The following is a 15,869-nucleotide window of genomic DNA, read 5'->3' as shown; positions in this document are numbered from 1 at the left end:
CCTTTTTGGAGGCACTGAGGAAGGGTCTGCTGCATGCCTCTTTTCTAGCTGCTGGTCCTTGATACAATTCCTTGGCATTCCATGGCTTGCAGCTACATCAGTCCGATCTCTGCCTATTGTTACATGGCATGTTCTCTGTGTGTATGTCTGTGTCTCTTATGGATGGCTTATTCTAATCCAAAATGACCTCATCTTTTTTCATTGTTGAGACAGGGCCTCCCTCTGTCACCCATGCTGGAGTGCAGTGGCATGATCACGGCTCACTGCAACCTCAGACTCCTGGGCTTAAGCAATTCTTCGGATGACAGGTGTGCACCACCACACCCAGCTGATTTTCTCATTTGTTGTAGACATGGGGGTCTCACTATGTCATCCAGGCTGGTCTCGAACTCCTGGACTCAAGTGATCCTCCCACCTCAGCCTCCCAAAGTGCTGGGATTACAGGCATGAGCCACTGAGCCTAGCCAAAATGATCTCATCTTGATTATATCTGCAAATACCCTATTTCCAAATAAGGACACATTTGCAGGGACTAGGGGTTAGGATTTCAACATATCTTTTGAGGGGACATGATCCAATCCACAACACTGAGCTCTTAAGCAGGAACTCTGTGGTTGCTGGATACTGTGCTGTCAACATACGTAAGTATGCCTGTGTCCAGGCAGGACTCCCATCTGCTCATTAGCCTCCTGGACCACTCAGGCCCTCGATGAGCTGGGCTGGCCAGGAGATGGCCACCTGCTAGCAGAGGGTGGAGTGGAGGAGCCAGGCTCGGGTTCCTCCCTAGGGGGAGGGGATGCCTGCTGAGTGGCATTCAGGTGGACCACCCATGAGGTATGGACAAGGAGAGGGGCATTCTTCATAGCTGCTATGCACACACATTTCTCCCTGCAGCATGGTTTCTATCACCTTGACAGGAAAACCTCAAACTTAGAATCTGGGCTGAAGATGCTTTGTTTTTCTTGCTAATCTATTCTCTTGCATTTTGCTAGCGGTAAGAAAGGTTTCAACAGTCACAGCTCAAAAGCCTGTGAGGAGCTCCTGGAAGACATTGTGTAAGTTCTCTACAGCAACGGAGCAAGTTAAATGAGAAATAATTACTCAATGAGCAGGATTCTCTGGCCTGTGTGGCTGTGTGTTGTCAGTGCTTTCCCCCAAATAATAGATGAGTTGTGAAATGTGTAAATTCTTTGGTATAGCTATTGTAATGTAGGAACTGCAATCCTCAGAAAGCACCGTAATAAACAGTAGCAAGACTGTGGTTCCACACTGCTCTGCCGTGACATTTCCTGGGAAAGCTGGGAGTCACTGCATGTTCACCTTGATCCAGGACCTGCCTGAAAGATTCTTGGCCCGCCGTGAGTTTAGTGCTTCAAGGACCAGATAGGAACCCGTCTTTTTCAGCACCCTGATAGAAGCTGGTCCTGTCTCATCTTTTTGGCACATAAAAATAGTTCATTTGCACTAACATGTATCCATCTGGTGATACTGGAAGTGCATTTTGTTTTTCCCCAGGGTTCTGATGAAACATTGCCTGCGCATTTAAGCGAGTCATGCTTCTGAGGCCAAGCAAAGAAAATCGCCAAAGAACAAGTTTCCAGGGTTCACTTAGGAAGAAATTTTCCTTTGGTTCTTTTAACAATGGATTCAGTTACTAGAAACCTGAGTGCACGGTCGAAGCCTCCATGTGCTATCTGTTAACACTGCCCTTCACCTTTTGGACCTCTGCCCCAGGGCTGGCCACACAGACTCTTTTTCTTGGGCCAGACTGAGGTTTCTCAAGTGTGACTCAGCCTGGGGATTAGGTCCAAGCAGAGAAGATAATTGTTTCTAGTCTGGTTTCTCCTTGGGAGGAGGAAGTTCCCTTCTTAACTTCACTCCGTCACCTTTTACACCTTCTGCTGCTGCTCCCCCACACTCCCCAAGCTGGGTCCTTGGATCTCCACTCATTCTGTGCTTTCCCCCTCCCAGGTTTGTTCACTTCACAGCCTCTATGTAGATGACTTCTGGATCCCAGTACCAACCTGTTTCCTGAGGACCAGAGTTAATATCCGCCTGTCCGCCAGCTATTGTCACCCAGCATCTCAAATGCAACATTTCTAAATCAGATTCACTGTTGGTGAATTCTGTTCTTCCCACTTAAAACCACTTGGCTCATCTCGAGTGATAAGCTATCTTTAGTCACCTGGCCTTGCAAGTTCAACCTCCTGTGGGAAGAGTTGCTCAGCCTGGGTTTCTCCCTCCATTCCCTGTCCCCCCCTCTTGTGGGCCCATTCCTACCACCTCCCCGTGGACTACTGCAATAGCTGCCCTCCTCACTGCTCCCTGCTTCTTGTGCCTTGAAATTCTTCACAGCGGCTTCATTGATCCTATTAACTCACAGCTCTGCTCCGGTTACTTTCCTGCTAAAAAAAACTTTCTAGGGCTTCTCTCTTCCCTATCAAATGAAGGGTCCATTCCTCAGCCTGGAATGAAGGCCATTCTCAAGATGGGATCTCCTTAGGGAATGCACGTCATTCTCTTCCCATGTTCTATGCTTCAGTCATAATGAGTATAATCTAATTTTTTTTATCTTTGGGCCTTTCCGGAGAATCTGTTCCCTGGAATCCCCAAACTCCCATTTCCAAATTCATCCACTGCATCACCAACCTTCCAGGCCACCTTTCTCTCTGTACTGAGATGAGATGTCATCATACTCTGGGGCTTCATTTGTGGCATGTGCACACAGATACATATGTGTATACTTGTGAGTTACCTGCAGGCTCCTTGAGTCCCTGGGATGGGCGCTTCGGCCTAGCAGATGCCTGGTGTGCAAATGCTGACTACGCACGCCCAGGGCCCACATCTCACCACTTCGGAACCATTACATCCTTGCTTTCCCTACTCTTCTGATTCAGGCACAGGCAATACATTTGGCATAGAAAGAATGACCCTGTTCCCCCAACCCCTACTGATTTTATACTTCGTTGGAGGCAAAAGCAAATTTCCAAGATTCAGGTCAACGTCAATTTAGAATTGTTTCTGCCAGTTGGAAAACATTTTGAGAAAATTTGAAAGCTATAGCCTTCTAAGGAAACAGGATACCAAACACATACATGCACACCACACACACACACACACCCACACCCAGCCTGGCTTTACGTAGCTCAATCCTGTCAGGCTAATCTTTCGTGACAGAGCAGCAGACCTGGTAGATCAAGGGGGAAACAATAGTTGGAATTTATCTTTGCTGGCTTCAAAACTTTGGAGTCCTGGGTCCCACTCAATGTAATTATCATTAAATTGGTTGAAAGGTTAGAGAAAGGGAGAGTGCCAGTATGAGGTGGGGGTGGTGCTCCTTAGGGGATCAGCCTTGAGTCCAGTGGCCCTGAACGCCCATATGAATGGGCCAGATGACAAGAAAGAGAATATATTCAGAGTCAGCATTCATGTTAAGGGGTGGGGGTAGGTGTAGATAAATAACCAGCCAGAAAAGCAACCTTGGCAATTACGTAAGTGATCAACACAAACAGGCAGACTTGTCTAGAAGAGATTTCATGTTTAGAAACAATCACACACACAATCAGCAATGTAGCATTAGTAAGACCATGATATTGGGATGAAGAACTGCAGCTTGTAGGAATTCCATAGTTCTAAACCTGCATTAACTGTATCCCTTTCCAAACTCCACAGCTGAAGATGGGAGGGAGAATTTGGACAACATTCAAGGAAGAGCCACAGAAGTGATTGAACTGGGCTGGGCCATGAGAATGAAAGACTTCTACAAAAAAGTTAAATGAATTAGGTTTATTGAACTTGGAGTAAGACACCCTTGTAAGGGCAATAATAAACAAAAATAGAAAAAGGTTTAAGTTACAACACACAAGAATAAAATTAGATGTAAAGAAGACTTTCCTCAGTTTTAAGGTGAATAAGTGGGTTGTTAAATTACAACAGATTTCTCTACGAGGGTTTGTTGTACTCCAGGCTTGCTGGGAGGCAGACCTGGATAACCTCTGAGTATATCTGTCCCCACCTGGCACTGCTGAGACTACTTCAGAGTACTTATTTAGGTCCATGATTGAAAATTAAGAGGCAGCCAGTGCTTCCATTGTTATAAAGGCCACAAGATTTGGTTATCTTTTATAAAGAGAAATGGAAACATACAACAGAGCTCTTCCTCAAGTCCTGCACTGGGAACATTAGCACACAGCAGGACCTTTTCCTATGTAGACACAGTGCAGATTTGATCTGTGGTGCAGCCAAACTAAAACACAGGTCATGGATTGTTTCCCCACTTTTGGTACGAACAAGCCCTTAATCAAGTATCTAATCTAGGGACGGTAACATTGGCTATTTGAGTGCAGGCACCCTAGGTTGTTAATGTCTGTTTCCCAACACTATTCCATTCCAACATTTTTCTTTACCTAAAGTGGGATAATGATCATTAAAAAAGAACACAGTAATTTTCCTTACAACACTGCTGATAACTAATAATCACACAGTTGCATGTAAGTTAATTCTTTAAATTTAATCAGTCATTTATAAAACTCCCCAATTAGTAAAAGTTGGCTTATTTTAATAGCCTTAAACATTGGCCGCTATTTAAACAAGACATTCTAAAAAAAAAAAAAAAAAAAAAAAAAGGCAATCACATAATAGTTTATAGTAATTTACAAGTGGATGGTATACATTTAGATACAGAGGTAGAAGTTCACTTTTACAATGTTTCACTAATACACATATACCAAATTCAAGGCACAAAATAGTTTGCTTTACAAAAAAATACTGTAAAAATGTCATTTGCTGTTCTACAACATGAATAAAACTTTCAAAAGAATCTTTACACCTTTCCATACATATGCCATAGAATAAGATTTCTCCCTCTCACTCATTATAGTTGGCACAAAAATGGGGACTTTTCAATGTAGAAGTTCCCATTTTAAAAAACTGTTTCTTTGCAGAGCTGCTATGTATTCTAGGTAAGAGTCCATCCAAAGAAACGAAACACAGCAACTTCCTGAGGGAAGGGCACTTTCTGTATGCAGCAAAATTCATAGGTAGAAAATGGATGATCTTTTAGGATAATTAGGTCTCCAGACACTTAATGAAGTATTTCAGAGATAAAATTAAAAATTCAAGGCTGGGCGCAGTGGCTCATGCCTTTAATCCCAGCACTTTGGGGGGCTGAGGAGGGCGGATCACGATGTCAAGAGATGGAGACAATCGTGACCAACATGGTGAAACCCCATCTCTACTAAAAATATAAAAATTAGCTGGGCATGGTGGCGCGTGCTTGTAGTCCCAGCTACTTGGGAGGCTGAGGCAGGAGAATCACTTGAACCCGTGAGGCAGAGACTGCAGTGAGCCGAGATTGTGCTACTGCACTCTAGCCTGGTACAGAGCGAGACTCTGTCTCAAAAAAAAAAAAAAAAAAAAAAATTCAGCTAATACTTTAGTCATTGTGACTTTAAGAAAGAGACTTGGTCACCTTTACTGTAATACTCAGATATCATTTACTTCAGTTGATGCAGATTTCAAAATTCCTTTTCAAAAGAGCTAAACATACAAACACCAAGAAAAAGCCACCTAGGCCTTGCAAAACGGAAACTTAGAAAACATGAGAAAATATAGCACTATCAGTCCTTGAAATTGTGAAGATGTCAACTGGCTGGAGTTTAATAACAAGAATGAGTAAACTCTATGGGAATTCTGAAAAATCACACACATGAAATATACAGTCTAGTTATCATTTCTAGACTTCCTGCTCATTAAAAAAATAATGGTAACCTGAAGATGTCACACAGTGCTTCTCTAAAGATTTGACTGGTTTTTGGGTTCTGCCTAAAAGGACCCTGCTGGCAACAACCTAAGTTCACTTTTACTGATCACATTTTCCAAGTACTCTAGTCGGTTAATTTACACTTTATTTTTTAAAAAAGTTGATTAAAAAAAGAAACAACACAAGTTTAGAATCCATAAAATGTCAGCAATGCTGATGTGCATTGGACTGAAACATCTGGATCATCTTCTGATAGAAGTAATATTCCATACAAAAAGATTCTTAGATTCCATTTTTTGCTTCATTATTGTTTGTGGCTTGCTTTCTTTGAGCAATAAAGGGGTACATACACTTGTCCGCTCCTAGGAACCGATACATGCACACAACTGCTTCAAATGGGAGGATGCTGAAAAAGGAAAGTCACAGCTGTTAGCAAACTTGAAGTTTCAACTAAGACATCGGGCAGGCATGGAGAGACCTGGTCAGTGAGGGAACCCTCCCAGTTACCTCTTCATGAAGGTCACGATGTACATGAGGCGAGGGGTGCAGATCATGGGCTGGTCAGTGAGGATGGCCTTCATGGCCTGCTTCACACAGTAATCAGGCTTCAGAGGTGGCAGAAAAGGCTCAATTTCTTTCCTGAAAGTTATTTATTCCAAAACAAAATGAAGAATTAACACAATAGAAAAGACTGGAAATACATATCAAAACATTAACAGTGACGTTATCTGAGTGATGGGATTTTGGGTACATTTTGTTTTCTTCATAGTGCTTTTCTGTATTTTCCAAATTTTCCTACTATGAACACATTTTACTGGCACAGTCTAGAAAACAAGTTGGGGGAAAAAAAGTAAAATTGGTCTGCTTTTCCATAAGATGAAAAAGTCATGTTTTTAAGATGCCTTAAAATGTATTTCAAATTATTTTCCTATGTTTTGCTTTCAATAGAAAGAGGAGAGGGTGTTTGGCATAGCAAACACTAATCCCAAGCAAGATGCCAAGCTTTTAGCATTAGGTGTAGTCAAAATGAGGGGGTAAGCTTTCAAAGTGAAAGGAGGGCCAGGTATCTACTTTCCAGGATGCTGGAAGAGGGAAAGCTAAGGTATATTCTCTAGGGGCCCCTGAAATGAAGCGCATATAGACATCCTACCTTCAGTTTAATTCACTAGGTTACATGTTGAAATGACGGTGTGCAATTTATTCCTTTCATTCTTCATTTTGCCACCATAGCTTTGGACCCCTGCACCTGCTGCTATGCTACACTGGAGGAAACAGAGCTCCGCAAGACCCTCAGCAACTGCCTCCCAAGTACATAAGAGGAAAACAAAACAAAACAAAACAAACCACCAACACACACACACATGTTCACACAAACACATACGTGTGTGGGATAAGAGGCAGAGCTGGAGTCCATTTTCCAGTTCAGACTTGGAGTCACCCTGACTTTGGAGTGATTCAAATCACCTTCCACCTATTTTGCTGCTTGTTCAGTTCAGTACACGTTAAGAATGGCCCCCAACCAACAGGGAACTGGTTTGGTTATCTTCCTTTGCCTTTCAAATTCACCCAAGCAAAGATTTCAAAGTAAGCATGTCTTCACAAGCATCCTCTTAATGATTCACGGTTTTGTTTATTCTGCTGAGCTCAAGTCAGATGTAACTTGACATTTATATTCCCACATGCCTCCTTTCTATGTGTGTGGGTATTTTATTTCATTTTTCAGTACATCTAAATGGTTCTTCTCATTCTGCCAGAGTGAATCTAGTTACATACGCTTGCTGCAAAAAGGACGTTTCCAAATCTGGAGTGTAATATTCAATGGTCTTTTCAGAAGAAAGGCAAGTTAATCTCTGTGACAGTGACATTGTTTCACATCCAGACCCAAGTCACATGAAGGAATTTTCTTCTGGAATCCCTATTTACCAATACCAATATTAAAGAAACAACTCCAAAAGATGAGCTTCTAAGGAAAAGACTGGATATCTATGTTTTCTCTTTACAGAGAAGCCATTTCCTATCTGATGATTCTGGATTAATTTCTGCAAATTAGTATCAGTGTGGCACCAGTCTCTCCCTTGCCAATCTTATACACCAATTTTACAAACTTAATCTTGACCAATGAAAGCCACAGATTGTCAAATGATAGTTAAAATACAGGGCTATGTTTGAAAGTCCAATTCCACATATTCTCCCAATATTATTCTTTTTATCAGTAATAATATAGGTTCTCACTGACCTGATTCGGCAGCCTCTGAACATGCCAGTGTCTACAAGATAAGGGCAAACCAAAGTTGTTTTAATTCCATCCTTTTCAGCAGCCTTTAGTTCATGGCTCAGGGATTCATGAAAACCCACAACTCCAAATTTACTGGCACAGTAATCCTGAGTTAAAGAGGGGAGAAAGCAGAAATACTAAGCATATGCCCTATCCCCAACCAAACTGAAGCCTCCCTGGTCCTATTACTATGGTTGGATGTCTAATACATAGGGTTACAGGTGACTACACGAAGAAAAGGAAATCATTTTAAAAAACAGATACCTGGCTGGGCGCGGTGGCTCACGTCTGTAATCCCAGCACTTTGGGAGGCCAAGGTGGCTGGATCACTTGAGGTCAGGAGTTCGAGACCAGCCTGGCCAAAATGGTGAAACCCCGCCTCTACTAAAAATATAAAAATTAGCTGGGCATGATGGGCATGTGCCTGTAGTCCCAGCTACTCAGGAGGCTGAGGCAGGAGAATTGCTTGAACCTGGGAAGTGGAGGTTGCAATTAGCCGAGATCATGCCACTGCACTCCAGCCTGTGCGATAAGGGTGAGACTCCATCTCAAAAAAACAAAACAAAACAAAAACAAAACAAAGACAGATACCTGATGTGGTTCAGTGCAGAAATAATATTTTCAAAGCAACAGCAGAAACAGATGAATGCTTTTTGTCACATCAAGTAAGTATCATATTACTTTGGGGAAGTTACCATAAAGGATTCTATGAAAGCTAACAAGCTGAAGTTAAAATGGAGAGAGGTTCACTCTGAAGTGTCTGGAAAATTTACAAATGGTCTCTTGTTCAGTAAAGGAGAAAGAAAAACCAGTTTGTTTAATGCAAGAAGAATAAAGGCAAATCTAGCTTAGGCTATAAATTGTTATGATTTGACTTTCTCTGTATGGTGAAGTTAAAATGAAAATGATAACCATGCCTTGTAATCTTAAACTAGAACTTAACCTAAGGGCACACAATATAGGAAAAAAGTTATTGTCCATGGCCCAGCTTTAGAAATGGAATCCCTTGATATGGGTGCTATTTAAATAATGTGTCCTTTTGCATATTTGCATGGAGTGATGTTTTCAGCTTTACAGGCATGCAGAGGATAAACAGGACAGAACAATATACGTACTCATGCTTTATCATCTGAATATCGTGAAGAACAGGGTTTGATGAAATCCAGTTTTACAATTCTACAAACTTACAATGCGGATACCTGACCACCTCATCTGATGGGCTAATTAATACAAGATAGCTCAGTTTTGGCAAGGTGACCACAACCGAATGTGAACCTCTGGCCTCATTCTTCTGTTCCCCACAGCCTTCCATGGTTCTATTCTTGGCCCTGTGCCTCCTGCCATCGTCAAGCGAAGCTGCTAATAAAAATGGGCACACTGAGGGCTGGCCCATATACTTTTCTTGTTGCTGCTGCTTTGTCAAACTAGTGTAAGAGATTTTATGGCAGAAGACGCAGAAGTCCATTCCCTTTTTTCATTTTGTTTTAGAGACAGGGTCTTGCTCTGTCTCCCAGGCTGAAGTGCAGTGGTGCCATCATAGCTCACTGCAGTCTTGAACACCTGGGCTCAAGCGATTCTCCCACCTCAGCCTCCCAAGTAGCTAGGACTACAGGTGCACGCCACCACACCTGACTTAGAATTCCCTTCCAGTGGCTGGCCCTGGGTTCCTGTGGAACATCCTATACGCAGCACACATGCAGAGTGCCTTTGTGCAGCTTTCATGAATGGAGGGGCAGCAGGTGCTCTCCTGGAGGTTCTGATGTACTTATCACAGGATCAACAGATTGAATGAAAGAAATGCTATATATCTGACAAACCTCAACTCCGGCAGTACTGAACAATCCCAAGGAACTTGCAACTGTCACAATATGACCATGATTAATCTCCAGCATCGTAGGAAGAAAAGCCTTAGTGGTCTGAAACAAAGTTAGATTCAAGTTTTAGAACTGACGTCATGAATTTCATCTAAAACCCAATCCAAGATCACAAAACAAATTTTTATTCACATGATGTTACATTTCCCAATTCCTTTAAAAATATTTTACATTTATCAAGAAGATCTTTTGTCTGGTTAGCTTAGCACTGTATCATCAGCATGGCAGGCCTATTGTAAGTCACAACCGACAAGACTGTAATGTAAGAGCTTTTGTGGACAGTGTCTAGAGATGAAAAGAGAGTCATTGGCAGAAGGTTCTTAATCACCTTTCAAGTGACAGTTATCTGCTAATTTAAAGTACTCCCAAGCCAGAGATTTGTTTCTGCTCATGACACTTCAATGCAGCTATCTCATGGTTTGGGAGGGACCATAGCCTACTACAAACATTGCCTTGTATTAATGTGTGCCTTATGGTGATGTCTACATAGTAACAGACCCATCAATGAAGAGATACTCCAGCAGTGTGCTCTGGAATCCCAAGGCTTACCACCAAAGTGAACTAGCAGGAGACAAAGTATTTTAGGATGTAAAAAAACAGGGTAAATTATAGAACTATTTTTGTGAAAAACATATTATAATGCCAACTGTACACTGACAAGAACGTATATCATTCTGAACAGTCACATTCCAACGTGGGTTTTACTGCAAGGACTCTGCCACAGATGCAGGTGACTGGCCACACAGTGAGGCAGAGTGTGGCACACGTTCCAGGGTGGGGGACCCAGAGGCCCTGGAACTTGTGCTAGAGGTGGCACAAAATCAGAGGCGGCACTGATTTCTTACTCACTAAACTCTTTTCTCTCTAGCTCACTTGTCTTCAAAATGCAAGGCTGTATCAGACAAAAAAAAAAAAAAAAATTACTTCAAATTGCTTACAATGATCTATTAACTACTCTACCAGGCTCCCAACAGTTTTATAACCTGCTTCTTAAAAGAAAGCAGCGAAGAGCAATCTGTCTACTGCTGAGTTATCTCCTACTGCCAGCACAGCTTCCCATGATTTATGAAGTTAAAAAAACCCACACAACCAAACACTACAGAGCAGACTTAAGGAAGAGCTGCATTCCCTTCTCAGAGGATTTACTGGCTAAGGTATCACTGAGTTTTTGCATGAAACCTAATTTGGGTTTGTGGGTTTTTTTGTGGGGGTGGGGGTGGGGTGGGGGACAGGGTTTTGCAGTGTTGCCCAGGTTGGAGTGCAATGGCATAATCATAGCCTCGAACTCCGGGGCTCAAGTGATCCTTCTGCCTCAGCCTCCCGAGTAGCTGGGACTACAGATGCACGTCACCATGCCCAGCTAATTTTTAATTTTTTGTAGAGAAGGGGTCTCACTATTTTGCCCAGGCCAGTCTTGAACTCCTGGGCTCAAGTGATCCTCCCATCTCGGCCTCCTAAAGTGCTGGGATTACAGGCATGAGCCACTGCCCTTGACCCTATCTAATTTGTTATAATTTTTATGTGTAAAGATTGAAAACAGCAATTCCATTAATTCTGATGTTTTTCTATGCTCCCATCAATTATTCATACAGATGCCACATGAATTTTTGTGAAGTATCCCAAGGTCTTCCCCAGTCATCATGCATCACCCCAGTCCCAACTCATACCGTTTGAGTTTCCTCATCAGTACCCATGAAATGCTTATTCTCACCTGTGTCATTTGACCCAGGAACTCTTCTGATAATCTATCCCTGACCCTTCCTATGTAAATCAAAGTATAATATTCATCACATATTTATATAGTCTCTCATACTTTTCAAAGTGCTTTATGTCACTGGAGTCCCCTAATAATTCTTTATTGAAGGTAGTTAGGGTGTTAAACCTTTATCTAATATTATTCTAGGTCAGCCTGACTTTGTCTATATTTCTGTAAGACATATAGTCAGTACCATTCACCTTAACATGATTATATGTTTTATAGTGTTTTGATTTTGATTGTCTTATACTTATTTGTCTGACTGTTCCAGACTAAGCTGGAAGACCCAGATCAATCTTCCAAATATTAAGGGAAAATTACTTTGCTACACAGAGACAGGCACTGTGGAGGAGAACTAGTGATACGGTTTGGATCTGTGCCCCTACCCAAATCTCATGTCAACTATAATCCCCAATATCAGAGGTATGGCCTGGCGGGAGGTAACTGGACCATGGGAGTGATCTTTCATATATGGTTCAGGACCATTTCCTGGTGCTGCTCTAGTGATAATGAGTGAGTTCTTGTGAGATCGGGTTGTTAAAATGTGTGCAGCCCCCACCCCCACCCACCCCCTCACTTCCTCCTGCTTCCGCAGTGTTTACTGCTGTACCCCCTTTGCCTTCTACCATGATTGAAAGCTCCCTGAGGCTTCCCCAGAAATGGAGCAGAAGCCTCTATGCTTCCTGTACAGCCTGCAGAACCATGAGCCAATTAGACTTCTTTTCTTTGTAAATTACCCAGTTTCAAGAATTTCTGTATGGCAGTATGAGAACAGACTAATACAGCAAGTGAACCCACTCCTTATTACTGCATTGCCCAAGTACAGTGCTGAGGAAGAGAGACACATGTTTCAGCTTGATTGTATTTCTTTGTAGTAGTAAAAACAGAAAGAGTAATTATGACAGTAATTATTATTTTGATCTGTTACTAAAAAAAGTCAAAAACTGGTACTTCAGGTTATTATGGGTTCAGCTTTAGGCTCTATAATTTATACATGGTTATTATATCACAGAATTGAAAAAAAGTAACATCACAATGGAGTTTATGTATTCCAATCTAAACTAGAAAACAGCTGGGCACAGTGGCTCACACTTGTAATCCCCAAGCTTTGGGGGAGGCTAAGGCAGGAGGATCACTTGAGCCCAGGAGTTCAAGACCACCCTAGGAAACATTGTGAAACCCTGACTCTCTAAAAAATACAAAAAGTTAGCCAGGCATGTACTTGGTTACCTGACAAATCTGAATCACTCACTCACATGTCCACTCTAACTCGAGCCAGCGGCTGGCTCTGACTAGAAACTCAGATATCATAGCAGGTTGGCTCTAATGACTTCCCTGTATTTACGTGCTCTGGTCTTGCCTGCAGGTGTTAAATGACTAATCCAGATCCCCAGCACCACATCAAGGTAGGTGACAGAAGATTAACAAGTTCCTAACTGTTCTTTAAGTGTAATTTGTTGCAAGGTTCTGAAACTGATTAATGTCCCCTCCCCTTCTTGCCCTGAAATGAATCTGGTGGTATTAAGTTATATAAAATAGTTCCAGTTTCTCCATAAGGAGGGTACTATGGCTGCATATTCTAAAAAATGTGATTTGGGGACACATTTCCCACTGTGGGACCCTCCCCCCACCCCCAAATTGTTTGAAGAAGAGTTAAGCTACTGGTTTAAAGGAAAAGGCAACAAAAAAGGGCAAGGGGGACAGAGAGAGAGAGAGAGAGAGAGAGAGAGAGAGAGAGAGAGAGAGAGAGGAGGCGGGAAGAGAGAAGAAGGGAGAAAGAGAAACCAAACAATCCAGATATGGCTATGTGAAAAAAATCTTTTCCAATTGTGGGCTATAAACATTTGGGGAAATACATTCCACTTTTAAAGAGTAAAGTATGACACAGATTGGCTTGTTGTAATATGAAGCTTTCTTTTGAGAGGGAGATTGTTTGGTTTTGTAAAGCACAGGTGGGTCAAGGTTCAGTTTAAAACGTGATTTCTTTGCCTAATCAAGGACAAATTTGGCCTTCTGTATAAATTAAATCCAACGTATCTTTGCATTTTCTACATTTTAAGACAAAGATCCATATTCTTTACTTGAAAGGCTCATTAATTACAGGCAACACTGCAATTACTATAACAACCACTCACAGCGTCAACAACCACCAAAGAGCTGCGCGGTGGGAACTGAGAGGTGAAGAAAGCTATCTAGGGCTGCTAATCAGCCTGAGATCCCAGACAGCTTGCTTCTAAAGCTGGTGTCAAACATTTACTCAGCTCTGCTCTGTGTCGGGCAAAGGCAGGCTTGGGGTAGGAGCACCCACATGAGGACCACTCGGGTTTCTTTTAAGCCTGTGCTCAGGTTCCCGCTGGAGCTCAGTACACGTGACTGAGCACGAAGGCTGTTAATCATTTCCTTTGCTGCCTGAATAGAGGCGAGCAATTACTCCCAACTCCTGCCTTATGTCTGGGGCGCATTATTAAACAATTTGATCAACATGAATTCTATTCCATATTTTGCAAGAAAAATGCTATAGTTGGGTGACTAGAAAGCATCACATTTTCAGGAATTTTCCCAAGTAACCTGACTAGTTTTCTTTTCTAATTACTCTTGCCCTCAACAGTCTGGTAGATGACATTTGAGATAGCACAGCATATTCTGTCCTTGACACTGCTTGACAGCACAAAGAAATCTGGCACTTTGCAATGAATTATTAATGTGCACAAATATTGTAGCATGTATGAGGTAGAGACCAGCAAAAGGTGAAGTGCTAGTTGCCATGACACCAGTCAGTTCAAGCTAAGGTTCATAATCTTTAACTTTGTCTCAAAGAGTCGTCAGAAGAACATAAAGGGCAAATCTGAAACACACAGCCAAACGGCTTCAGTATAAATTAATGCCTGTGAGGCATGGGCGGATCTGAGAGGGCAGCACAGATAATTTGCTGACCAATAGGACTGCTGAGTTATACCAGCTATAAGGATGGATAGATCAGGAGTTATCATCTAGTAAAGGGGTCTCCAAATGCAGTACATGTGATCAGTCTCCAGAGTGAGCTGGTGCCCATGCTGGTTGGCAAGGTTTGCTAGATGCTAACTGTAAGTCAGAGAATTGCACTGTATTGCAGTGTCCTCTTGCCTGTCTAAAAAACAGAAGAAGACATCAAGTTCTCCCGCAGGAAAATATGGTTGACTCTTGATCTAGGGGGGGTCTCGAAGTCCGTAACCAATATGTGAACCAAGAAGTCTACAGAATTTAGAGTTGGAAGGGGCCTAGGGATTTTCTTATCTGCAAAAGAGAAAACTTTTAATAACTGACTTTGTCTATTAAGTGTGGAGCTAGAACTTTGATTACCATGATTAATTTGATCACAAGATTCCAATATCATAATCTGCTACCAGCTGACGGGGTTGCTGTGTGATTTAAAAAAAAAAAAAAAAAAAGGAAGGACATTCAAACAGACACTGACATTCCTATGAAACATGCTTAACAAGTCTAATATCTCCTTAGCTCCTCAGGGCTCCTCTTCAAAGCACTGGGCACGTTGAAAGATAACTGTAAAGGTCACATTTGTGATATAAGCAAGAACTTCTTAAACAGACGTGTAAGTAACTGCACATAGACATGACATGTCATAGCTCGAGAAATCTTTTAAAGTAAAGTTTACGCCAAATTAACTTCCAACAGCTCTGACTCTCCAGACCAATACTGGTACTCTTAATGACAGACTGTGCAGCCCAGAGCCTGCAGCTGCAGTGTCAGGACAAATTAGCCTAAAGTGGAACAAAAGTCAATGTGAAGAAATGTGGTATCCGGCAAAGTCTGACTTTTGAAATTCTGAGATTGATGACATTTTAAAGGTGTAGGTACAACAGAATGTGTTTTCCATATTTGTAAGCAATTCTAGGTTCCTGAGCACTAAGAGAAAAGCAAAGTTAATTTCTCACCATAGGAGAGGGCCTCATTGTTTTTGTGCACATACACGACTTTCCTGTGATCAATTCAAGAGAAGGTATCTTTTAAAAGAATGGTTTTGAAATGTTTATCTCTTATTTGAAATCCAAGAAAGAGAGTAGACATTCATTTCCAAAGAGGACCATAAATCATATAACGCTGGGAGAAAGGTCACCACCACCAGCCCAGTACAGTTTTCTCACGTATGCTTAAGGTTTTTCAGAATTTCCAAGTATTAGCATGATATAAACTTTGAATAAAAAA

General features: G+C 41.9%; 1 protein-coding gene across 1 annotated transcript in view; it reads right to left on the bottom strand.

The window, feature by feature from the left end:
- Positions 1-3,771: 3,771 nt before the first annotated feature.
- Positions 3,772-15,869, bottom strand: part of RDH10 (retinol dehydrogenase 10) — a 29,892-nt gene continuing 17,794 nt past the window's right edge. Inside the window, exons 3-6 of the mRNA XM_008000873.3 lie at positions 9,854-9,952; positions 7,998-8,143; positions 6,269-6,400; positions 3,772-6,167 (exon numbers count right to left, since the gene is read on the bottom strand). Coding sequence (XP_007999064.1) covers positions 6,044-6,167; positions 6,269-6,400; positions 7,998-8,143; positions 9,854-9,952 — 501 coding nt within the window. The 3' untranslated portion in view covers positions 3,772-6,043. The remainder of the gene's footprint in view (positions 6,168-6,268; positions 6,401-7,997; positions 8,144-9,853; positions 9,953-15,869) is intronic.

This window comes from Chlorocebus sabaeus, chromosome 8 (assembly GCF_047675955.1).
Source record: "Chlorocebus sabaeus isolate Y175 chromosome 8, mChlSab1.0.hap1, whole genome shotgun sequence".
Lineage (NCBI taxonomy): Eukaryota > Metazoa > Chordata > Mammalia > Primates > Cercopithecidae > Chlorocebus > Chlorocebus sabaeus.
The sequence above is the reverse complement of the archived record's forward strand: the minus strand, read 5'-3'. Positions and strand labels throughout refer to the sequence as shown.